We start from the raw sequence: 24,929 nt of genomic DNA, 5'->3' as shown, positions 1-24,929 counted from the left end.
TATTATTGGTGATATCTTCTCAAACTTTTTACAGTTGGCCGAAAAATTTGAATAGTTATTCTTGGAAAGTTTAGAAAAAATGCACTCTGGAAAAGTTAAAGGAAAGACTCAAAGGACTAAAAAAGACAAGTTAGAAAGTTGAAAAAATTTAAAAGAGGAAGAAGACTTGAAAAAACTTTATATGGCAGTCTAATTGATACTGGGAAGATGGTCCCATTCAATTTCCTGTATGCACAATGTACACATGTTGACGCGTGGGCCCCCCCATGTGAGGGTGTCAACGTGTGTACTGATTTAATCCATTCAAATATTGCTGCTTTTACTGATTTATGCAATTTAAACTAAAATCACAAGTCCCTATTTATATTATTGGCTTTAACAATTGCTCATATCCAAATGGAGAAAGCTATAATCCTAACCATATCATTCTTCCTTTTGATAATCTATTGTTTTGGGTTCCCAATTTCATCTGTTGACACCCTTAAACCTGGGGATAGTCTAGATTCATCTTCTTTTTTAGTTTCTGCAAACAATGTTTTCACTTTAGGATTCTATAAGCCCATGAACTTCATTAACAATGACAGTTATTTGGGAATATGGTACACAAATTCTACTTTACATGTATGGCTTGGTAGCGGAATGAAACCTATTACGGATGATTCTGGCATTCTCTCAATAAATAGTGCTGGAAAACTTATTCTAACAAGCAACATATCAGATCCGATTGAGGTGTATGCAAGCGGAAATGGCGCAAATATAACAGCCACTCTGTTGAATTCGGGGAATTTTGTAGTGAGAGAGATGAACATAAATGGTTCTCCGGGCAGGATTCTGTTGGGAAGCTTTGATTATCCAACTGATATTCTTCTTCCGGGGATGAAATTAGGTGTCAATCATAGTACTGGAAGAAATTGGCATCTTACATCATGGTTTGGCAAAGACAATCCCGCTTCAGGAGCTTTTACGTTGGAATGGGATCCAGGCACACGTATGTTGATTGTACGACGACGAGGGCTGATTTATTGGACCAGTGGCAACTTGAAAGACTATACTAATCAGAGCTTGAGATTGAATGTCAAGGAATTTGAGAATATACCTAAACCCGATTTTGAAGATTTCAATTACAATTTCACCAATGTTTCAAATGGTGTGGAGGATTACTTCAGCTACTCCCTTATAAAGGACCCGACATTTGTATGGGAAACTATTTCTGGATGGCAGCTGAAATATAACGGGGATATAATTGACATTTTTCATGGGGCAATGATAGCAGAAGTGAGCCTTTGTTATGGTCACAGCATTAAAGGATCTTCTGTTTACAAAGGCTGTGAATTATGGGAGCAGCCCAGTTGCAGGAATCATAACGAGATATTTGTTTTGAAATCAGGGCATTTCGCTAATGGAAATGGGAAAGAGGCAGCTGCAGATTTTGATGATAATTATAGTCTTACTAAGAGTGACTGCAGAGAGAAATGCTGGCATGACTGTGAATGTTTAGGCTTTAAAGGCGGAGATGGATATGGATGTATATACTGGAAAGGGAAAAATTTGACTTTTGTACAGAGTTATAATGGTTCAGAACCTAAACAATTCGTTCTTGTTCTAGAGGCTTCAACCGAAAGTAAGTTCATAGCACCAAATCAAGAAATTTTCAACATATGCACACATATCTTTACTTCAATTCCTCTGTTTGGGGTTCAGAATCCCTTTATTATTATTATTATTATTATTATTATTATTATTATTATTATTATTATTATTATTTAGTTAAATAAACTTCTTTTCATTGAGTTTTGATTTTTTGCAAAAGAAATTTCTTCGGACTAAATATGTTGAAGATACATAAAGCACTATGCAGGTCAATAAATCTACTTCCCTTTTCCTCTATTGTTGACGTCTGATAGAACTGCTGGAAGGACTGTGAATGTGTAGGCTTTATCAGTAGATATGACTTTAGATGTTTATACTGGAAAGGGAAAAATTTTACTTTTGTACAGAGTTTTGATGGTCGGCACCTAAACAATTCGTTCTTGTTTCAGAGTCTTCAAACAAGACAGAGCTCCCAACCAAAAGTAAGTTCATATCACCAAATCAAGAATTTTTCAACATATGCACACATATCTTTACTTCGATTCCTTTGTATGAGGTTCAGAATTTATTTGTTTTTTCAATAAATTTCTTTTCATTGAGTTTTGATTTTTGGCAAAAGAAATTTCTTCAGACTAAATATTTTGAAGATATATAAAGCACTATGCAGGTCAATAAATGTACTTCCCTTTTCCTCTATTCTTGACGTGATAGAACTGCTGGAAAGACTCTGAATGTGTAGGTTTTATCGATAGATATGACTATAGTTGTTTATACTGGAAAGAAAAATTTTTTACTTTTGTACAGAGTTTTGATGGTTCTGCACCTAAACAATTCTTTCTTGTTTCAGTGTCTTCAAACAAGACAGAGCTCCCAACCAAAAGTATGTTCATATCACCAAATCAAGAATTTTTCAACATATGCACACATTCCCTTAATTCAATTCTTCAGAATCCTTGTTTTCTAAAAATAAATTTGAAGATATATAAAGCGATTTGCGGGTCAATAGATGTTCTACCCTTTTCCTCTATTCTTTACATCCCATAGAAGCATTTCTCTTTTAGCAATGTGTTTACTATCATCAAATGATAAATAACAGGATGGAAGTCATGGAAAATCATTACTTTGGTTATTTCGGTAGTTGCACTTTTGTTGGGCTGTGTATGGTTCATCATCCGAAAAATTGAACAAGGTATCTTTCTGATCACTTGTAGCTTTGAAAAACCTTCTTCGTATTCCATACAAATAAAATACCCATAACAAAAATTGACGAGCTGGAGAAGAAAAGATTGTAAAGAAAGTTCTATGTGTTTCTTATTTGATGTTATGTTGATATTTTTTTTTCATACAATTTCACTTCAATAGAATGATTGGAAATATGATTACAAAATACAGTAAGATTCATTTCAAGAGTTGTAGTTGCACTGTCATTTTTTATGTAGTGAGTATTGCAATTGTAATAATATGTCGCTCATATAGAATAGAACACATATGTATTGGAATAGATAGGGTCTCGTTGGAGCATAGCAGAGTGAAGTGAGGAGAGTGGATATATAACAAGTGGAAGTGTTAAAACAATATCTCTACATGGTGCGTTTTGTAAATATCATTGAGAATTTTAATATCTCCATTGCTTGCTTATTTTGATATTTCTAGTTTTTCTAGTTCTAATTCTCCTAATGATATTCATTGGCATTCTTATGTTGACACTTTGGATGTTCATCTCATAGGTAAAAGGAAGAAGGAAGAATTACGTGAACTGATGACCCTAGATGAATATACTGAAACACATGCTATTGAAAGTAATAGGGGACAGGGTTATCATCTTAGATTGTTTATGTATTCCTCTATCCTTGGAGCTACAGGCAACTTTTCATCGACAAACAAACTTGGAGAGGGTGGTTTTGGCCCTGTTTATAAGGTAAATTTGAATTGAGAATATTATTTTTGGCCCTGTTTATAAGGTAAATTTGGATTGAGAATATTATGTGTTCTTTGAATAGGATCAGCCCTTTGGAGCTTCAAGTAGCATTGAGAAGGCATTTATTGATCATTGCTGCAAAAATACTCTTATTGCCTTTTCTCCTTCTTAGCCATTGTCCTCGATCTTACTTTGTTAGGACACATCAACTTTATCCTATGTTTAGTTTAAGTTTCTAAACTATTTGTAAACGCTCAGTTTATTTTATATCCTCACATTTTGAAGGACTCACAAGTATTACTTACATTTTCAACATTCATTTCTTTGTATTTATGATTTAATGTTGATAAACACTTACCATACATGTTCACTCTGCAACTATTTCTTCTTTTGATAAATATATTAGTGTTGCATCAATATAAATATGGCATAGCCACTCCTATTAGTAGCATCCACTAATTTAATAATAAATAAAGTATGTGTTTATATATGATTACAGGGAAAAACCTTCGAAGGGCAAGAAATTGCAGTAAAGGTACTCTCACGAAGGTCAGTTCAAGGGTTGCTAGAGTTCAAAACTGAACTAATACTTATATCCAAAATCCAACACGTAAATCTTGTCAAATTATTGGGTTTCTGCATCCATGGAGATGATAAGATGATCATCTATGACTACATGCCTAACAAAAGCTTGGACTTCTTTCTCTTTTGTGAGTATCGTCTACTTCCTCCAGGATATTTACTTACGACACATTTTCAAGTTATAGTGACGGGTTTTTCAAAAATATGTTATGATTGACACAGAAATAAGCAATCAACAGACATTTCAATTGAAGAATAATGAGTTAATTTTGTTCACAAACGCATATTTTAAAATGGAATTTTTATACCCCGAGTTCAGAAACATAATTGGAGTCAACAAAATTTGTATTTTCTGGTATGATAAGGAAAATTCTAATTTTATCTTTATTTGTTTAGATTAAGTAAGTTTTACTTCTTATTAGTTCAAATATATACTTGTAGCAATATTTAAAAAGACTTTATTACGTACTGAGATGTTTTGTCTAAATGAAATGTAATCCTCGAGGCACTTTGAGGCGTGAGCCCCAATATAAAACAATAAAAGAATTCAAAAGAATATAAAAATGTGCTCATAATAAATTATGAACGTCCCTTTCAAAAATTCATAATAAAACTAATTAACAAAATTAAAAGTCTAACTTGTAATGAACATAAAATAAATCAAGAAAATAAGAGATAATAAATCCCCAAATTAGTAATTATGTAACAAAATTATGACCGCTAATTTTTTATATGATCTCTAATAATGTGATCACCATCTTTATAAGTTTATTTGAAAAACCTAAGGCAAAAATTTGAACACTATAGTTGGTTTGATGCGTAAGCCTCACTAAGTCAAGATATAAGCCTCAATAAAACGAGATACTAAGCAAATATTGAACATGACAGGTCCAGCTAAGAGGGAGCTCTTAATTTGGGATGCACGTTTCACTATCATTGAAGGGATTGCTCAAGGATTGCTCTATCTTCACAAATACTCGCGATTACGGATAATTCATAGGGATTTGAAAGCTAGTAACATATTACTTGATGAGAAAATGAACCCCAAAATATCTGATTTTGGAATGGCAAAAATCTTCAAGCAAAATGTGATAGAAGCAAATACAAATAAGTGTGCTGGAACATAGTAAGTAATGAAGAATATTTCTTTTTCATATTGCCTGCTAATAATGTATATATAATTTAAGCTCAAGGCTCATTACCAGCGAATTAATGCTTTCATGATTTCACAGTGGTTATATGGCTCCTGAGTACGCGATGCAAGGTATTTACTCTATCAAATCAGATGTCTATAGTTTTGGAGTTTTAGTACTTGAGATTGTGAGTGGTCGAAAAAACAATAGCTTCCAAAATGAAGACGGTCCTCTCAATTTAGTAGAATATGTAAGTTAACTTATGATCAATTTTTAGATTCAAATTTCAGTTTTTCTTTGTACTTAGATTTTGTGTAAAATTGTTGCAGGCTTGGGAACATTGGAGTAACGGTGCTGCAATCGAGGTCGTGGATCCAATGCTAAAAAGTTCATGTAGCCATATAGATCAATTGAAAAGATGCATTCATGTTGGTCTTTTATGCTTGGAAAATCGTGCAACTGACCGCCCCACAATTGAGGATGTTATATCCATGTTAAAAAATGAAATGAAGCTTTTGCCAATGCCAAACTGTCCAGCATTTGTCACTAGAAATAGTACAGTTTATGAACTTGAAAATGGCAGGTCTGAAAAGTTTTCGGCTGATGGACTCTCGATGTCTGCAATCGATGGAAGATAGTTAAACTCGAGAGCTACTCTTATTTGTTACACTGAGTATTCCATGATATTTCATGTCATTATTAAACTATGCAGCGTTTGAAAAATTCTACTTTAGCTATGCATTAAAGATATTTGTCTCCAATGTAATTATTGGTTTTCATGCATACATAAGTTAGAAGGAATAATAGTACATGAATTCAATTCATTGACTCATGCGAGGTAATCGAGAAGTAATGAATAATTTGTTCAAAAGGCTCCAAGTACATTATTTAATAAAAAATAACCAAGTTTACATTGAAACCAAGAGTCCCTATTCGAACAAAGAAGTCCTAGAAATGTAAAAAAGAAGCTATTTATTACTTTTCCCTCCCTCAATAAATAAGGCTAGAGGTTAATTGGTGTTGAAAGAGGATGTGAGGATACAAGGCAATATACAACTGACATTTTGAGGGAAGGTAGCATTATTGAGGATACAAGGCAATATACAACTGACATTTTGAGGGAAGGTAGCATTGATTTTGGAAAGAAGAATGATTTAGTGCAATATTATTAATACCAGCCGATTAGGGTGGGATTGGAATTGTGGAACAAAGAGCGTGATGCATAGAATTTGAGGTCATGTCATTCATTATGTTGCTAAAGAAGTTAACGCTATCGATTTTCATGTAGGATTGAAGTGGTCGGTCAAATTAGGTACGGATGGGGCACATATTTAGAAGTCAAATATGGATTATGGAAAAATGAAAGTTTGGATACCTATAAGAAATATCTAGTTAATTAGATATGTATGAGAAATATATTTAAAGTTCGAGTATGTATTTGAGAAAATTAAAAGTTTTTATACCTACAAAAAATGCTACTGAAAGTTGATGTACTGTTTTTTGGCTTTTTGTTAAACCTAAAAGACTACAGAAGCTAGAAAAGAGACATAAAAAGGAAAAATTATTCCCATCCCTAGAAATGAAGGAAAAACAGAAAATCTAAGGGAGTGTTCTCTTTGTGTTTCAATTTTGTGTTTTGAGTTTTGAATTCATTTTGAGTTTTATGTTTTGAGTGTTTATTTTGAAATTGTTGAAAATGCGTTCTTTTTGTTAGTTTCTCAAAACAAAAAATGAATTTTTTTTTTGAAATTTTGAGAATCACCACAACACCACCTCAAAACACCAAAAAAAAAAATAATAATAATTAATTTTTAATTTTTTTTGAAATTTTGAGAATCACCACACCACCTCCTCAAAAAAAAAAATAATAAAAAAATAAAAAAAGGTGTTTCCCGCATTTTCAATTTTTTCAAGTTTTACACTGAAAATGCCCAAAACAACAAAAAAGTCGTTTTGTGTTTTCTTCACAATTTTTTTTTTCATTTTTGAAAATTCGTTTTCAAAAACGGGAAAGAGAATACATTTTCACCGTTTTGAAAAATCGAAAACAGAAAACGGCCCGAAAACGGTAAAGAGAACAGGGCCTAAATAGTTTTCCTTCCATCATTCTGATATTTTCGTAATTTTATCTACATTTTCATCAAGTCCATATTTACATTCAACGCAATATTTTCTTTTCAGTGATTGTTTGTTTATTTTTTTGTAGATAAAAGATAAAATGAAAATCAATCTCGAAAGAATATAAATTTTATGTTCTATAAATAAGGCTACTTTAATAAAAGTAAATACGTAAATAACTAGTACTCATGGATTCAGCACTTTATTGTCATTATGTTACTTATATACAATATCCAGAAATAATTCTGACAACATTGAGTAGGAAGATAATTACAACAATAAACAAAAATCAAAGTAACGATATTTTTGTGCGACAGAGGTTAAAAAAGAAAAAACATTTCATGAAATACAGGGAATTTATTCTTGTAACATAAGGGGGAAAGGAAAGAAAATTCATTCTGCAAACACACAAAAGACAGGATGAAGAGCGGTTTTATTCATATAATTGCTCCCAGCAGCAATAGCTCAGATTCTGCAGGCGCGCTTCTATTTTTCTGAACATGTGAATTGGATTTCTTAGAGACACAAAAGCATATATGTGTCACAAAAATTCACGTAATTCTTATTCTCCAAAATATGCTAGTGAGAATCGACACACGACAAGGACAATCTTCCCAGTGACTAAATTTATCAATAATAATGGAATACTAAAAGTCTTTAAAGTCTTAATTTTACATTATTTATGTCTTTCCATTGAGAAGAAATAAAAAATAACAAAAATAAGTGCAAGTACGACAAATGAATTTAAGTGGTTTGGCAATCGTGCCTACATCCACAAAATCACACCAATTTTTCACTATATCAAGAAGAGAAGAAGAGGAATACAATAATACACTCTTTGTATTTTATTTGTCTGCATAAAGTTAAGTCTCTCAATTCTCTCTCATTTTAACTCTATGCACAATGCTACTTACTCTTTTTCTTCTCTCCTCTTCTTCATCAATTTTTATTTTTACACATAAAATTTACAGAGAAATATTAGGAGACATATTTACCAATTGCGTCTGCTAACTTTGAAAATGTGCTGCAATCGTATCTACTAACTCTTTCTCCTTTTGACTGTGCGTACCATTCATCTGCACAATGTCTGCCTGCCAATTTGAGAGTGAAAAAATTCTCATTATTCATGAATAGTGCACTCACTATTCAACTTTGAAAATGTTTCCTGCAACTTTTGAAAAATTTGAGGTCTATACTAGGCTCCACCATTCAACATTTAGTACCAATTAACATCATTGACAGGCTACCATGTAATAATGACGGGCACATCAGAAACAAATAGATTGATTCGTAGAGTTTGGGATAATACATTTTATTTAGGGGTGGCAAATGGGCCGAGCGGTTCATCGACTTGCCCGCTCGACTCACGAAAATGGAGCTCGTGGGCGGCTCGAACTTGTAAAAACACAAGCCCGAGCGCGAGCTGAGCGGGCCGGTTCAGTGGGTGAGCTGAGCCCGCTCGGCTCGCACAAAAAATGAGCCGCTCGCGGCTCAACTCATTTGGAGGCTCGTGGCTCGTTGAAAAACAAGCCACGAGCCGGTCTAGTTTGGAAATGTGACCGTTTCGGTCACTCTTTTAAACGGTCACTGACTTTTTGTCAGTGACCGTTTCAGTCCCTCATTTAAATTTTTTTTCTGTTTTTGACCGTTAATAGTCACTGAATTTTTTCAGTGACCGTTTTGGTCCTTAAATTTAATTTTTTTCTATAAATAGTGGCATTTAGCCACAATTTTTTTTACAATTCTCTCAACTTTCAATTATCTTTCTCTCAAGTTTCTTGTATTGTGTTGATAACTTGCATTTTCTATATACAATTTATACAATATCCAATTCTCATTTCTCAGTTCTCACTATATTTATTAAAATTTCATCCAATTTTCATTTCTCACTACATTTATACAATTATTCTTCTACTAGTTATTACTTATTACAACTAAACAAATGGATCCACGCTAATTTGTCGAAAACTTGTTCGGCGTGGAAGGAAACGAATCGCCTATGACACCGGAAAGTCAATTTCAGAATATATTTGAAGGTCTAAATGACGTACTCCTACCTGAAAATATTCCAGATTTGGATATTCATCATCATGTAAGCGGCAATCCAAATTATCCGATTAATTTGGATGATGTTGACGTTCCCGAAGAGGAACATGATCAGGAAGAAGATATTGAATTAAACATTCCTGATGCGAGAGGAAAACGAAAGGGGAAAAAACAAGCAAAATGTTGGAATCACTTTAAGTTGATTTCAACGGGAAAAATCGTCAATGGAGTCCAAGAATTCAAAGCAGTATGTAAATACTGCCAACAAAGATTGACATGGCAAAGAGGAATTGGTACCACCCATCTCAACCGTCATTACAAAATATGTGCGGCCAAACACGGACTTATTACAAGCTGTCAACCACAATTGCAATTTGGCAGTCCAAACGCCAGTGGTTCTACTGCACCCCTATCCACATGGGTGTATTCGGAGGAAAAAGCTCAAACCGGAATGCTGAAACTTGTTGCTGGTGCTGAGTTGCCTTTGACATTAATTGACAACCAACACTACGTCTCATATGTGAAAAAATATCTACAGCCAAGGTACGTTGGGGTAAGTCGAAACACTTTTCGTTCTGATACAATACAGTATTTTACTTCAACAAAACAACAATTAATTATGGATTTGCAAAAATATGGGGGTGTCATATCTTTAACTTCATATATATGGAAAGAGATTAATAAAATAGCATATATAGCTGCAACTGTACAGTATATAGACCCATTTTGGTGCATGCATAAAAAAATTATTGCTTTTAAAATTATTGAGTTTCCTCACAATGCTAATAATATATTTAATGCTATTATTAGTATTGTTAGAGAATATCATTACGAAGGTAAAATTCGTTCATTTACTTTCGATAATGCTAGTGTTAATAAAGTAGTTGCTGAAAAATTGCATAGGGTACTACAACCTGATTTTGGTGGGTATTTGTTTCATATTCGTTGTTTATGTCATATTTTGAATTTAATTGTCCAAAATGGTTTAAAATATATAAAGGATGAACTTCAAAATATTAGGAACACACTAATATATATCACAATCTCTCCAAGTAGAAAATAAACATTTGAGGATTATTGTGCCGAAATAGGAGTGCAAAATGCTAAAACATTTGTTCACGACGTAGGTTATATGTGGAACTCTACTTACTTATTATTAAAGTCATGTGACGGTTTTGAATATTTAATAACTGACTCTTATAACAATAGACATGTTAGAAGTGATGACGAGGGTATGTTGACTGAACGTGATTGGTATTTAGCTTTGAAAGTTAAAAAATTTTTGATATCTTTTTATGAAACCACTAAGATTTTATCGGGCGTTTACTATCCCACCAGCTGTATGGTGCTTGAACGTCTTTATATAATTGCAAAAATATTTCATAAATACAGAAATGACCCTGATTTTAGTGAAATTATAATTACTATGGAATTAAAATTTTGAAAATATTGGAAAGATTTGCCTATGTTATTTTCTTTAGCATGCGTGATGGACCCTGATATAATTTATCGGGAACTAAATATATAATTGATCAAATTTCAAACGCTTTAACATTTGATATACCTATCACATATAGAAATTTAGAGCAAACATTATGTAAAATGTATGCATTATATGTGAACCGAATGGGTACCAATATTAGTCGGGTACCATCTGCACCTACTCCTTCCACTGAAATTGAAGAAGAAGATGCGAAAATATTTAATTTATTTCAAGGCATTAATTCATATAGATTTTATTCATCTGCAATGTGTTCATCTATTACCACTGCCACTGCCATGTCATCACCATCTGTATCTCATTCTCATCATACATCTACGGGCTCAAACCATAATGCATTGCCTGCTGAATTAATTGATTATTTCAACCAGAATATGCCAACAGATAAAACAATTAAAAAAAGTTCAGATGAAATAATTGAATTCTGACGAAGGTATGAACGACGTTAGCTAGTTATATCTGTGATTGCAAAAGATCTGCTGACACTTCCTGTTAGTACTATTGCTTCGGAGTCTGCTTTTACTACAGGTAAAAGAGTTTTGAGCGAGGTCAGGAGCCGACTGAAAGAAGATATTTTATAAGCGTTAATGTGCGTTAAGGATTGGCAGGACGCTCATTTTCGACTACAAGATAAATATGTCGAAATTGCATGTCGTCAAGTAAGTGATATTTGATTTAATTATATTGATGAAACTTTTCTTTTATTATCGTTACTTTTAATTTTCTTTAAAAAATTGTACACGCTACAATAAATTGTTCGTGTACAATTTTTAACTCCGCCTGCTGAAAATTTAGGTAGCCGATCCCAAGCCCAGATAAAGGAGGAGGCTTTATATTTCGATCGCGCAACTCGTACTTGCTGGTTCACAAGCTTGTTGACACGGTGATGTGTCAGTTTAACAAAGTCGGGACAAAACTGAAGCCATTTAAAAAACAATAAATCTGGGTCAAAAACTTAAACTGGCCCACTTAATCAGCAAACCCATTTTGTCATTTTCACTTGCACTATCATCCCCAAATCTTCAAAACCCTTGGAGGCGAAAATTGGTTTGAAGTCCATCACTCCACCTCAGCCGGAGTAAGAAACCTGCGGTTAATGTAGCAATCGTGTTCTTGTTTGGGTTTTCTAGCCTAGGCTAAGCTCGCGCTTGGTTTTTTTTTTTGTTTTTTAGCCGTAAACGAAAGCTCCAACTTGTGCAAATCGGTCGTCTCCGACGCCATCCATTACCTCCGACGGAATCTAGCAGCACATATTATGTAAGCATGATATATTTGGCAGTGGTAATTGTAAATATTGGGAATTGGTCGACAATGGAGAATCAAGAGGTGGATCAAGCAGCATTACTGTGAAATCGAATAATCATGTGGCTGTTGAAGAAGTTGAACACTTCTCTCACTTGTTCCAATCTTTTTGTCGGGTAGCAGAAGAAAAAAATATTGAAATTTCATTGAACATGACACTACGCAAGGCCAACGGAAGTGGGGATCTGTCTAGTGTAGGTGGTGAACTGTAAGGATGTTGGTGTTTATCTGGGTGACTGAATGTTGGTGTTCTGTCTAGTGTAGTTGGTAAATTTCCTAGTGTAGTATGTGCTCTATCTAGTGCTTGGCAAGTTGATGTAATTTTCATTCATTCCATCTCAGTAATGTTAATTTGTGTTCTTGACTCTAGTATTTGGCAAGTTGAATAAATTGTGTTCTTCACTCTAGTGAACTGTAGTAATGTTTGGGTGACTGTATGTTGGTGTTCCTGCATCATTCTTGCCCATTTTATTGGATGATAGTGAGCGTAAGAAATTACTCATGCTGAGACTATTTTCTCTGTTAGACATTTTCTAGTTGGGGTTGATGGCAGGCTTGCTGGGGCTTCAAGTATTTTCCATAAGAAATTAATCAAGCCATGTGTTTATCATGGAGTCATGTCTAGACTGCCAATGTAAACCAGTAGATAGTAAGAGTAACTATACAAACACTAAGATTATTACATTATTAATTCCATTGTTCATGTATTCCATCATCCAGTTCACCATTGTGCCTGTATTGATGCTAACTGTGTACGCCAATCATACATGCATAATTTCATAAACTAAATTCATATATCGAAAGGAAAGATATAGCTATCACATATATAACGAAGGAGAGGTAGAAGATGCTTCCATTGTAACTTCATTAACTATTATACATTTCCATAAACATCATCCTGAGTTAACAAAATTTTGCAAATAGGATAAACATTTTTTTGAATGATGCTATTGCTAATGATGAAAAAAAATAATATTAATAAAAAAAAGAAAATTGGTAGGCTCTATTGTGGATGACCATGAGAACCTCCAAGACCTCAATTTTTCCATCCAAAATCACATATTTGCGCCATGTTGGTAAGGTGCGTTTGGATAATGGTACGGCATACCATTTCCTGTCAAATAATAAATTTATTAAGCAAACTGGAGTATGATTTCAAATAAATTACGTATGTTTAACCATATACCTTGACCATTGAATACAACACTCATTGAAGCCGACTGGAAGAAATTTGGAGTCATTCCTTGTTGTGTAAATACATGACCGTCGCTGTCACCCTACACAATATCACAATGTAACTAAAACATGGAAATCAAATGCATTTATAAATTGAATTAGACGAACCATTAGAAGTTGTGAATATGAGATCGGTGCAGGCATTTGTTCATTCATTGCTTGATCATTTGCTTGTACGATCGGTTCGTTCTCTCCTAGTTTACTTTGGCCTGACGTCCATCTCTTTCCCTGGGGTGGATGTGACTGCGTCAGCAACAAATAATAAATACACATATACAATAGGAGTAAACAAAAAATGGAAACATACCTTTGCTTTACTGGATGCTGATTCCAAAGAGCTTTTGTTTCGAAGTTTCTTCGGAGCCCCTTTTCTCTTTGAACATTTTGGATCCTGTATACCTAAATTACTGTTATGTTGTGACGCTCCACTATCCGACGCTATCTGAAATGCACTTCCACAACTCGACCCCATTGTCTTCAATACTTGTTTTTTGGATTCTATCCACTCCAGTACCTCATGGGTTTGATGATCGTCATTTATAGCCATGTCCGCAAGTGAAGCAAATGATTGACACATCTTGTCATATCTCAACTGGATAGGAGTACTACTTAAACCATCATAGTTCATTGCGACCTTGGTGTGGGCTCTACTTACATCTCTTCTCCATCTCCGTAATAAATAGGTGTCTGTCAATATCGTGATGTTATTACGGATAAGTACAGAGATCACGTGTCTGCAAATTATTCCTCTAAACTCAAATAAATGGCAACTGCAAACAATGTCACATTTCTGTCTTTCAAATGTCACAAAAAACTTCTGTTTCTTAACTCGATTATCAAGTATGACATTCTCCAAGACCTCATAGGTTGTCCCCGAAAAGCCCTCCGATGAAGATATAAGGTCACAATAAACCTTACCAATGAATTCATCCTGAACTTCCCTAAATTTTGATATGGTGTACACTTATTGAAACTGTTTCTCCAACTCGTACTTCGTTGCAGATGGTACCATTTGTGAGTATGATTTAAAATCTGCTTCAAACTCCTTCTCTACCTTTTTCCTTAATGCTCTCTCATATTGTTCTACAAATTGTTTTAGTGACGTCTTCGAGTGCACATAACCATCGAAGAACGCGTTCATACTTTCACTGCGCTGAGTGGTTGACATTCCCGCCCAAAAACTACTTTTTAAAAAGCAAGGTACCCAACAGCCTCTGTTCTCATACATTCTCCATAACCACTCATTATCATGCAAAGAATATCTATCAATCATAGCTCTCCAACCTTCTTCAAATATGTCAATAGTTTGAGAATCATATACCAATACGTGTATAGCAGAAAAGATCTCACCCTTATCAACGTGGTAACCAAATTTCTCTAGTAACTTCTTCAATATGTGCCATAAACACCATCTGTGTTTCATGTTTGGGAACACGATCTGAATTGCATTCTGCATGGCCCTATTTTGATCTGTAATAATCCCAATAGGAGCTTGGCCATGCATACACTCAAGCCAAGTTTTGAAAAGCGATACAAATGTTTCTGTATTTTCGTTTGATACCAACCCACAACCAAAGAGTATTGATTGTCCATGATGATTAACTCCAACGAAAGGAGCAAACGGCATGTCGTATTTATTAGTTAAGTACGTGGTGTCAAATGTTACAACATCACCGAACTCCTTATATGCTTGCCTACTCCTATTATCTGCCCAGAAAATATTCTTCAGCCGTAAATCTTCGTCTAAATCTATGCTAAAGAAAAAACCTGGGCACTTGGCCTGCATGTTCAAAAAATAAGTTTGAATTGCTGCGGTGTCTCCTGCTCCAAGTCTTAACCGCCTCACTTGTTCCACATAGTTTCGACAATCTTTTTCTATACAAGTCATATTTTCATACCCCCTTGCTTCTACGACTGCGGAGTTGTAGCTTTTGTGCAATGGAATCCCCGCCATATCATTCACATCAAGACGTCGTTTAACATAGGCAATTAATTCTCGATTGCAACGATATAACTTGGATTTCGAAGGACTCGTTTTATGATTGTGAATGAGATTGACTGTGTTAATCTTCCATATTCCACATGCATCTGTAGACGCAGTCATCCTAGCTTTGCAACCTGTCTGAATGGTAGCTTGTGGTTTTAAAGAACCACTTGTAGTACTACTTCTTCGCCCTTCACGGCTACACGTAAACACTACATATCTAACAATTCCATCATCATCCTTCTGTGAATTCCTTTCCCTAACTGGAAATCCAACGTTGTACGCATATTTCTTGTAAAAATTAAACATTTCATTTTCATCATTGAATTTCATACCCACCTCGGGCACAATCACACCGTTTGCTCCTTCAATTCCATCATCCACGAGGTTCACACTGTCCAAATTGTTATCATTTTCATCTTCTAATAGAATGACATCATCAACCTCTTAGAAATTTTCGTTGCCTGCAATAAAAAAAACCCAAGTACATGCTTAAAACTAATTCACAAAACAAATATTGAATTGAAATCATTCATCACAAAATAACCAATTTTGCAGCTTTTTTTTGGGGTTAATTCCCCCCTTCCCCATTTGAAAACTGGAAAACTGAAATCATCATTAACCCCATAGAAATCATCTATTCCCAAAATATGGATGATAACTAAAATCATCATCAACCTTTTTTTTTTTTCTTTTTTGGTTAATCAAGCTGTGACAAATCAACTATTCCCAAAATATTATAGTAATAACTGAGATTACTATAATAAGTAAATCAAAAAAACAAATTACAAAAATAATAAAAAGAACATAAAAAAAGTCATAATACAAGTGAGTGAAAAATGAGTTGACAGATTTCCTTGTAAAACAAAGTAGTCGAAAATGGGATTATGTTATAACATAGCAGCTATTTAGGTTTGTTCACTCTCAAGCAAACTTTTTCTATTGTAGTCTACTGTAACCATTGTTTCGGCATTTATATATCTCAAACAAGTTCTTTCTACCTTTGTCCGTCATCGAAGACGGCGATAGCTTGAAGCTAGAACAACTCTTTTTTACACTGCCGAATCTATGAAGATGACGGCAGCTTCAAGTCGGAATAGCTCTTTACCTTCAAGCCGAAGACGACGTCTTCTTGTATGGGAGGTAGGTTTCAATAATTGGGGCTAGAAAAATCGCGGGCAATGCGCTGGCTTATTTGAATTACCCGGTTTCATTAATTGGGGACAGCTTCTTGTATTGTTGCCCACTCCATCTGGGTCAAAAACATAAACCCACAACACCAGATTTTTTCTTTTTTCAAAATTCAAAAATTGCACCCTTTCCACGTCACAGTGTCATCCGACAGGTAAAGGTAAGGGTACAAATAGCTTTATTCTTTATATTTTATCTATTTTAAAAAGAAAAATAAAAAAATAAAGCTTTTCATATTTGTTTTTTCTTTCTCTTTTAGTTAAAAAAAATTACTTTTTTTATTTTTCAAATTACCTATTTGTTCTCTCTCATGAAAAAAAAAAAAAAAAAAACGAAGCTACTCCCGAGCAGGGCTCGGCTAGGCCACGAGCCTCGAGCCTCGAGCTCGTGGGCCGAGCCGAGCTCGCCCCTTTTGGACGAGCCGAGCTCGGCTCGACCCATTGATATCCCTAATTTTATCATATTGCTGAAGGGTTAATGTTGCCAACTTCCACGTAGAACCGAACTATGAGGATTGTAAACTAGTTAAATTATGTGGGGGTGAGAACGTGTTTAGAAGTTTGGAAAAATAAAAATAAAAAATAAAAAATTTGGATACCTGTAAGAAATTGAGTTAACAAATGCTCCCGTTTGGCCTTTATTTTTTTAAAATTTTAATGATTGGAATAATATTTTTTTGAAGAATGTATTGTTGAAAAAGAATGCAAAATTTTCAATCTACGTTCAATATTATTTTATGAAAGATTGTGATTGAAAATAAGAGAAAGCTAAAAAAATTGAAAGAGAATGAGGGTTAAACGGGATAGTGGTGTTATGTAAGTTCTTCTTTTTCTATTATTCTCCTTCATTATGTTGTTATATTACTACTTTTTAGGGATCGACTTATGGGTTTTTTTCGTTTTTTTATTTTTTTTTTTTCAGGGACTTATGGCTTCCATAGATACATGGTTTTTTTTTTCTTTTTTTTTTTTTAATTAAAACACTTGGAGCTTTTTGCACAAATTATTGGTTGCTTCTCATTTAACGTCACAGAACCAATAAATCATGATTACTTATTTTAGTCTTTCTCCCTTGTGTCTGCATTACAGATTAACACCAATAATTACATTGGACACAAATATCTATAATGAATAGCAAAAGTAAGAATTTTTCAAAAGTAACATGGTTTATATAATAGCTTGAAATATCATAGAATACTCTTTTAGTGTAACGAATAAGTCTAGCTTTCAAGTTTCACTATCTTTCATCAATTGCAGACATCGTCTATTTTATGTTTATTATAGGTTAGACATTTAATTTAGCAAATTTTTAATCAAACCTCCACAAGGCAGGAGTATTTATTAATATGGACAATAAAAGAAACAAAAACTTCGAACGAGGACATTCAAAGTAATCTCCATTAAATAAAATGATAAGGGAAAAAAATGATAGTCCGTAGACTAAGTCCCTGTTCGATTCAGGTTTTTAACTTAATTAAAGATTATAATTATAATCAACAATTAATTTTGAGCATATATTTAACGAAACACAACTTTTTAACCACACATTTTATCAAATTTCATCAAAATTTACTAAAATATGGGTTAGGTGCGTTTGGGGAAAGCTTTTCTAAAATTTGAAAGTATGTTTTGATTTCATCAACAAAACCCCCCCCCCCCCGCCCCGCCCAGCAAAAAAAGAAAAAGAAAAAAAAAGAGCTTTTGAGAGTTATTTAAGAGAAGAAGAGAAATACAACAAAACACTTTTTGCATTTTATTTGTCTGCGTAGAGTTGATCTCTCTATTTTTTCTCGTTATAACTCTATGCACAATGCTACTTACTCTTTTTCTTCTCTCTTCTCTTCTTCATCAATTTTTATTTTTACACATACAATTTATAGAGAAATATTAGGAGACATATTTGCCAATTGCGTCTGCCAACTTTGAAAATTTGCTGCAATTGTATCTACAAATTCTCTCCCCTTTTGACTGTGCGTACCATTCATCTGCACAATGTCTGCCCACCAATTTGAGAGTGAAAAATTCCTCACTATTCATGAATAGTGCACTCACTATTCAACTTTGAAAATGTTTCCAGCAACTTTTGAAAAATTCGAGGTCTATATTAGGCTCCACCATTCAACATTTAGTACCAATTAACATCATTGACGGGCTACCATGTAATAATGATGGGCACTTCAGAAACAAAGAACTTGACTCGTAGAGTTTGGGATAATACATTTTATCATATTGCTGAAGGGTTAATGTCGTCAATTTCCACGTAGAACCGAACTGTGAGGATTGTAAACTGGTTAAATTATGTGTGGGTGAGAACATGTTTGGAAGTTCAGGGAAAAATAAAAAATTTGGATACCTACAAGAAACTGAGTCAACAATTATGCTTTTTACCCACTCTTTCAAATCTTAAATCTTTCTTTCAAATCACACTGGCGTTATGTAGGGGTGGCAAATGGACCGAGCAGCTCGTCGACTCGCCCGCTCAGCTCGCGAAAATGGAGATCGTGGGTGGCTCGGGCTCGTAAAAACATGAGCCCGAGCGCGAGTCGAGTGGGCCGGTTCAGTGGGCGAGCCAAGCCCACTGGGATCGCAAATTAAACTATCCCACGAGTTGGGCTCGGTTATAAAGTGACCGAAACGGTGATCACTTTTTTAGTGATCGTTGTCAGTGATCGTTTCGGTCCCTGAAAAATTAATTTATTTATTATTTTTTTCAGTGACCGTTTAGATCCTTTAATTTTTTTATTTATTTTTTTTCCCTCTTCTTCTTCTATAAATAGTGGCATTTAGGTGCAAAATTTTCTACATTTCACTCTCAACTCTCTTGTGTTGTGTTGATAGTTGTGCAATTTTTAGATACAATTTATACAATATCAAATTCTCATTTCTCAGTTCTCACTATATTTATTAAAATTTCATCCAATTTTCATTTCTCACTACATTTATACAATTATTCTTTTACTAGTTATTACTTATTACAATTAAACAAATGGATTCACGCACATTTGTTGAAAACTTGTTTGGTATGGGAGGAAACAAATCGCCTATAACACCGCAAAATCAATTGTGGAATCAATTTGAAGGTCTAAATGACGTGTCCCTACCTGAAGATATTCCAGATTTGGATCTTCATCATCATGTAAGCGGCAATCCAAATTATCCAATTAATTTGGATGATGTTGACGTTCCCGAAACGGAGCAGAATCAGGAAGAAGAGGTTGAATTAAACATTCCTGATACGAGAGGAAATCGAAAGGGGAAAAAACAAGCAAAATGTTGGGATCACTTTAAGTTGATTTCAATGGGAAAAATCGTCAATGAAGTCCCAGAATCCAAAGCAGTATGTAAATACTGCAAAAAGGATTGGCATGGCAAAGAGGAATTAGTACCACCCATCTCAACCGCCATTACAAAGTATGTGCGGCCAAACACGGACTTATTCTAGGCTGTCAAATACAATTGCAATTTGGCAGTCCAGACGCCGGTAGTTATGCTGCACCCCTATCCACATGGATGTTTTTCGAGGAGAGAGCTCGAACTGGAATGATGAAACATGTTGCTGGTGCTGAGTTGCCTTTGGCATTAATTAACAATTAACACTACGTCTCATATGTGAAAGAATATTTGCAGCCAAGATACGTTGGGGTAAGTTGAAACACTCTTCGTTCTGATACAATACAATATTTTACTGAAACAAAACAATAATTAATTATGGATTTGCAAAAATATGGGGGTGTCATATCTTTAACTTCGGATATATGAGAAGGAATTAATAAAAGAGTATATATAGCTGCAACTGCAAATTATATAGACCCACTTTGGTGCATGCATAAAAAAAATTATTGCTTTTAGAATATTGAGTTTCCTTACAACGCTAATAATATATTTAATGTTATTATTAGTATTGTTGGAGAACATCATTGCGAAAGTAAAATTTGTTCATTTACTTTCGTAATAAAGTAGTTGCCGATAAATTACATAAAGTACTGCAACCTGATTTTGGTGGTATTTGTTTCATATTCGTTGTATATGTCATATTTTGAATTTAATTGTTCAAAATAGTTTAAAACATATAAAGGATGAACTTCAAAATATTAGAAACGCACTAATATATATCACAATCTCCCCAAATAAAAAACAAGCATTTGAGGATTATTGTGCCAAAATAGGAATGCAAAATGTTAAAATATTTGTTAGCGACGTAGGTCATAGGTGGAACTCTACTTACTTGTTATTAAAGTCATGTGAAGGTTTTGAACATTTAATAACTGACTTTTATTAGAATAGACATGTTAGAAGTGATGATGGGGGTATATTGACTGAATGTGAGTGGCAAATAGCTTTGAAAGTTAAAAGATTTTTTACATCTTTTTATGAAACCACTAAAATTTTATTGGGCGTTTCCTATCCCATCAACTGTATGGTGCCTGAACGTCTTTATATAATTGCAAGAACATTTCATAAATACAAAAATGACCCTGATTTTAGTGAAATTATAATTGCTATGGAATTAAAATTTAGAAAATATTGGTAAGACTTGCCTATGTTATTTCCTTTAGTATGCATGATGGACCCCCGATATAATTTATTGGGAACTAAATATATAATTGATCAAATTTCAAACGTCTTAACATTTGATACACCTATCACATATAGAAATTTAGAGCAAATATTATGTGAAATATATGAATTATGTGCGAACTGAATGGGTACCAATATTAGTCGAGTACCATCTGCATCTACTCCTTCCGCTGAAATTGAAGAAGAAGATGCGTACATATTTAATTTATTTCAAGACATTAATTCGTATAGATATGATTCATCTGCAATGTGTTCATCTGTTGCCACTGCCATGTCGTCTACATATGTATCTCATTCTCATCAAACATCCACAGACTCAAGCCATAATGCATTGCCTGCTGAATTAATTGATTATTTCAACCAGAATATGCCAACAGATAAAACAATTAAAAAAAGTTTAGACGAAGTAATTGAATTCTGGTAAAGGTATGAATGATGTTGGCCAGTTATATCTGCGATTGCAAAAGATCTGCTGATACCTCTAGTTAGCACCGTTGTTTTGGAGTTTGCTTTTAGTGCAAGTAAAAGAATTTTGAGCGAGGTCAGGAGCCGACTGAAAGAAAATATTTTAGAAGTGTTAATGTGCATTAAGGATTGGCAGGACACTCATTTTCGACTATAAGATAAATATGTTGAAATTGCATGTCATCAAGTAAGTAATATTTGATTTAATTATATTGATGAAACTTTTCTTTTCTTATCGTTACTTTTAATTTTCTTTAAAAAATTGTACACGCTACAATAAATTGTTCATGTACAATTTTTAACTCCGCCTATTGATAATTTAAATAGCCGGTCCCAAGTCCGGATAAAGGAGGAGGGTTTATATTTTATCTATTTTAAAAATAAAAATAAAAAAATAAAGATTTCATATTTATTTTTTTTATGTCTTTTAGTTAAAAAAAAAAGAAAAAAAATTATTACCACCAATTTAGTTAAATTTTTGTTAGTACTTAGTACTATTACTACTATATATCTACATTTTAAATTTTTTTCTCGAACAATGCGGTGCATACCTTTGCATATAATTTTCAAAGTAAATTTCTTCTGAAAATTGAAAGGGTAATCGAATAATTGTCATTTCAATTGTCAGAATTCTTTCACTTCGAAGATTATATATAATCTTCGAAGTGAAAGATTTCTATATAATCTTTGAAGTAAAGACTTTTGACAATTGAAAGGGCATTCGATTACCCTTTCAATTTTAAGAAGGGATTTACTTCGAAAATTATATACAAGGGGACGCATAGCGTTGCTTGAAAAAATAATTTTTAATACTGTTTTAAATTTTCTTTAAAAAATTGTATACAAACAAACAAACAAACGACACAATTTTTAACTCCGGTTACTCTAAATTTAAGTAGCCGGTCCCAAGCCTGGATAAAGGAGGAGGGTTTAAATTTTTTACCTAGTTTTTTATATAAAAAATTCACAATTTAAAAATTAAAATTAATTTTTTATTTTCCAATTTACCTATTTGTTTCAAAAAAAAAAAAAAAAGGAAAAACGACGTGTGCTCGTGAGTGGGCTCGACTCGGCCCACGAGCCCAAAATGAGCACTCGCCACGAGTCGAGCTCGTGCTTTCATGGGCCGAGCCCAGTTCGGCCCATTGACATCCCTAGTGTTATGTAAGTTCTTTTTTCTTTCTATTATTCTCCTTCATTATGTTGTTTAAAAAAAAAAGGTTCAACTCCAACCTTGAGAGCTCCCACCACCCCGTCTTAGAGCTTTGTGAGGAAGATAAATCGCGAGATGTGTCTCAACAGACCAGAGAACAAGAGTTGTCTGTATCCTTCATTATGTTGTTATATTTATTGAGTGAGGGCAAAGCAGTTAATTACTACTTTTGACTTTTCTTGGGTTTTTTTTTTTCCTTATGGCTTTTTTTTTCGTTTAAATAGGGACTTATGGCTTTCTTTCTTTTTCGTTTAAATAGGGACTTATGTCTTCCATAGATACGTGGTGGTTGTTTTTTTAATTAAATAAAACCCTTGGAGCTTTTTGAACAAATTATTGGAGCTTTTCTATCTATTTTAATTTTGAATTGTTTCTTTATTTACCAATATGAATTCCGTCAAAAAAATTATGTTATTATTATAATTTTTTTTTTGGGTATCATTTTTCAAATATTTTTGATGGATTAGCAAACGAAGTATCAACAAAAATGATTGATATGCAAAATGCGTCCGTTGTTGAATTAACTTTGAAAAACAAGGTAACCAACCGTTGCAAATTTGTCTATGGTAAAATTTCGACAAACAAAACTACAGAGACAATTTCTAGCAAGTATCGACATACAAGAAAAGTGAATGTATAAAATTATCAAAGATTGAAGCTTAAGACAATATAAAAGAGCGTATGTCATTTTCATGACATTCTTATTGGGATTTGACTTTTGCTTCTTCCATGCCCTTGATTTGTCTCTCATAACATATGTCCAAAATAACTAAATTAGGTCATTGTAACAGCTACCACACTTGAGAGAATAGAATCACTCCACAAATTTTAATAATCATATCTCATTTTAAATTGTATGAAAGATTTATAATCTTTATTCAATATTACATTCATGTTCTTCATTTTTTTCATAGCATTCTTATTCCTAAATTAACACAATTTATCACTGATTACAGTTTCTATCCAAAAATTTCATTAAGATAAATTAAAAAGAATTGGATGTATCTCGTATTTTCACATTAGCAAAAACTAATTACAAAATTAAGAAAAAATATGTGTCTTTTGTTCTAGAGCACACTATCAATATTTTTTAATGCCAATCGTGATTAATGATGAAATATGCTAACTAGTGAAAAGTTAAAATAAGAATGTCAATATGGATGGCAATGCGTGGTTTGAGATAGTGATTCCCGTCCCTCATGCCAATCGAATTTTTTTATCTCCTTGCCCTGCCTCCAATACCCGATTAAGGTGGGTTGGGGTGGGGATGGGTACCTTGTCCTGTTTATCCCTCCATTTAGTAATTTTTATTTTATTTTTTGCTTTTATTTTTTTCATATCTTTAATTAGTAAAAATTGTTACTTTTATAAAAATTGATGAACAACTAATGTTATTATTCTTTTCTTTTTGTATAATAAAAAACTTGTATAATGAAATGAACTTTAAATGAGGTGGAGTTCTCTATACCTACATCAGGGAAACGACGTCCCGCACTATCCAGCCCCTATCCCTGTGTACCTTGATTAGGCTGGGGTAATTGAGCGTGGCGTTGCTAGTATTGGATTTAACGAATTTTATATTTAATGTAATTATAAAATGTGATGTACTTCAATATATTCTCCCTTTAATTAAAAACATTTTTACAATGAGCTTTACCCTTCATCAAAGGCTACTAGACAAATATAATTAACAAGTGGTCCTATGGTGCATTGCTTAATAATCAGAGTTGTTGCGTAAAATAAATGTCTACCTCTGCACTGGTGACAAGGGTTAGATAATATTGATATTGATATTATGGGTTTATTATACCTAGATGGATTTTAGCTTAATATAATTTAATTGATTTTAGCTTAATAGTGGCTGGAAGCCCTTGTAATTTGTAATATTATTGAATGATGAAATTTGGTTCACCTTATAGCAAGGACCTTGCCCTTTTCAAGTAAACCCTAAAAAAATTTGACTTGCTCCTTTGAAAGTAGTATTCTACAATAAGGGGAGAATGAAGAGCAATGTTTACTTTCGAAAAGTGAGTGTCTCAATCATGTCACACTTCGAGATTCTTTGAAGCGGAA

The 24,929-nt window shown here is 33.5% G+C and overlaps 3 protein-coding genes across 8 annotated transcripts; 1 reads left to right on the top strand and 2 right to left on the bottom strand.

The window, feature by feature from the left end:
• Window positions 1-353: 353 nt before the first annotated feature.
• On the top strand, window positions 354-5,997 carry LOC111401643 (G-type lectin S-receptor-like serine/threonine-protein kinase CES101). Of its 6 annotated transcripts, none has more exons than XM_023029476.1 (9): window positions 354-1,621; window positions 2,040-2,072; window positions 2,438-2,470; window positions 2,687-2,779; window positions 3,318-3,508; window positions 4,008-4,218; window positions 4,979-5,216; window positions 5,323-5,473; window positions 5,553-5,997. In XM_023029476.1, the coding sequence occupies exons 1-9, from the start codon at window positions 397-399 to the stop codon at window positions 5,859-5,861; spliced, it is 2,484 nt and encodes an 827-aa protein (XP_022885244.1). In that variant the 5' UTR covers window positions 354-396; the 3' UTR covers window positions 5,862-5,997. The 6 variants fall into 6 exon arrangements, with proteins under 6 accessions (XP_022885244.1, XP_022885250.1, XP_022885247.1 ...); XM_023029482.1 differs by having other exon boundaries at window positions 5,323-5,354; window positions 5,553-5,674; XM_023029479.1 differs by lacking the exon at window positions 2,040-2,072.
• A 7,200-nt stretch (window positions 5,998-13,197) lies between these two features.
• LOC111401644 lies at window positions 13,198-14,063 on the bottom strand. The gene is made up of 4 exons (XM_023029483.1): window positions 13,734-14,063; window positions 13,535-13,654; window positions 13,377-13,467; window positions 13,198-13,304 (listed from the first exon to the last, which is right to left on the bottom strand). The coding sequence occupies exons 1-4, from the start codon at window positions 14,052-14,054 to the stop codon at window positions 13,246-13,248; spliced, it is 591 nt and encodes a 196-aa protein (XP_022885251.1). The 5' UTR covers window positions 14,055-14,063; the 3' UTR covers window positions 13,198-13,245.
• A 327-nt stretch (window positions 14,064-14,390) lies between these two features.
• On the bottom strand, window positions 14,391-16,372 carry LOC111400460 (protein FAR1-RELATED SEQUENCE 5-like). The gene is made up of 2 exons (XM_023027875.1): window positions 16,333-16,372; window positions 14,391-15,856 (listed from the first exon to the last, which is right to left on the bottom strand). Exons 1-2 carry the CDS (start codon window positions 16,370-16,372, stop codon window positions 14,391-14,393), a joined length of 1,506 nt encoding a protein of 501 aa, XP_022883643.1.
• Window positions 16,373-24,929: the final 8,557 nt, after the last annotated feature.

This window comes from Olea europaea, chromosome 10 (assembly GCF_002742605.1).
Source record: "Olea europaea var. sylvestris chromosome 10, O_europaea_v1, whole genome shotgun sequence".
Lineage (NCBI taxonomy): Eukaryota > Viridiplantae > Streptophyta > Magnoliopsida > Lamiales > Oleaceae > Olea > Olea europaea.
Note: the sequence above shows the minus strand (reverse complement) of the source record. Positions and strands in the feature narration are given on the sequence as shown.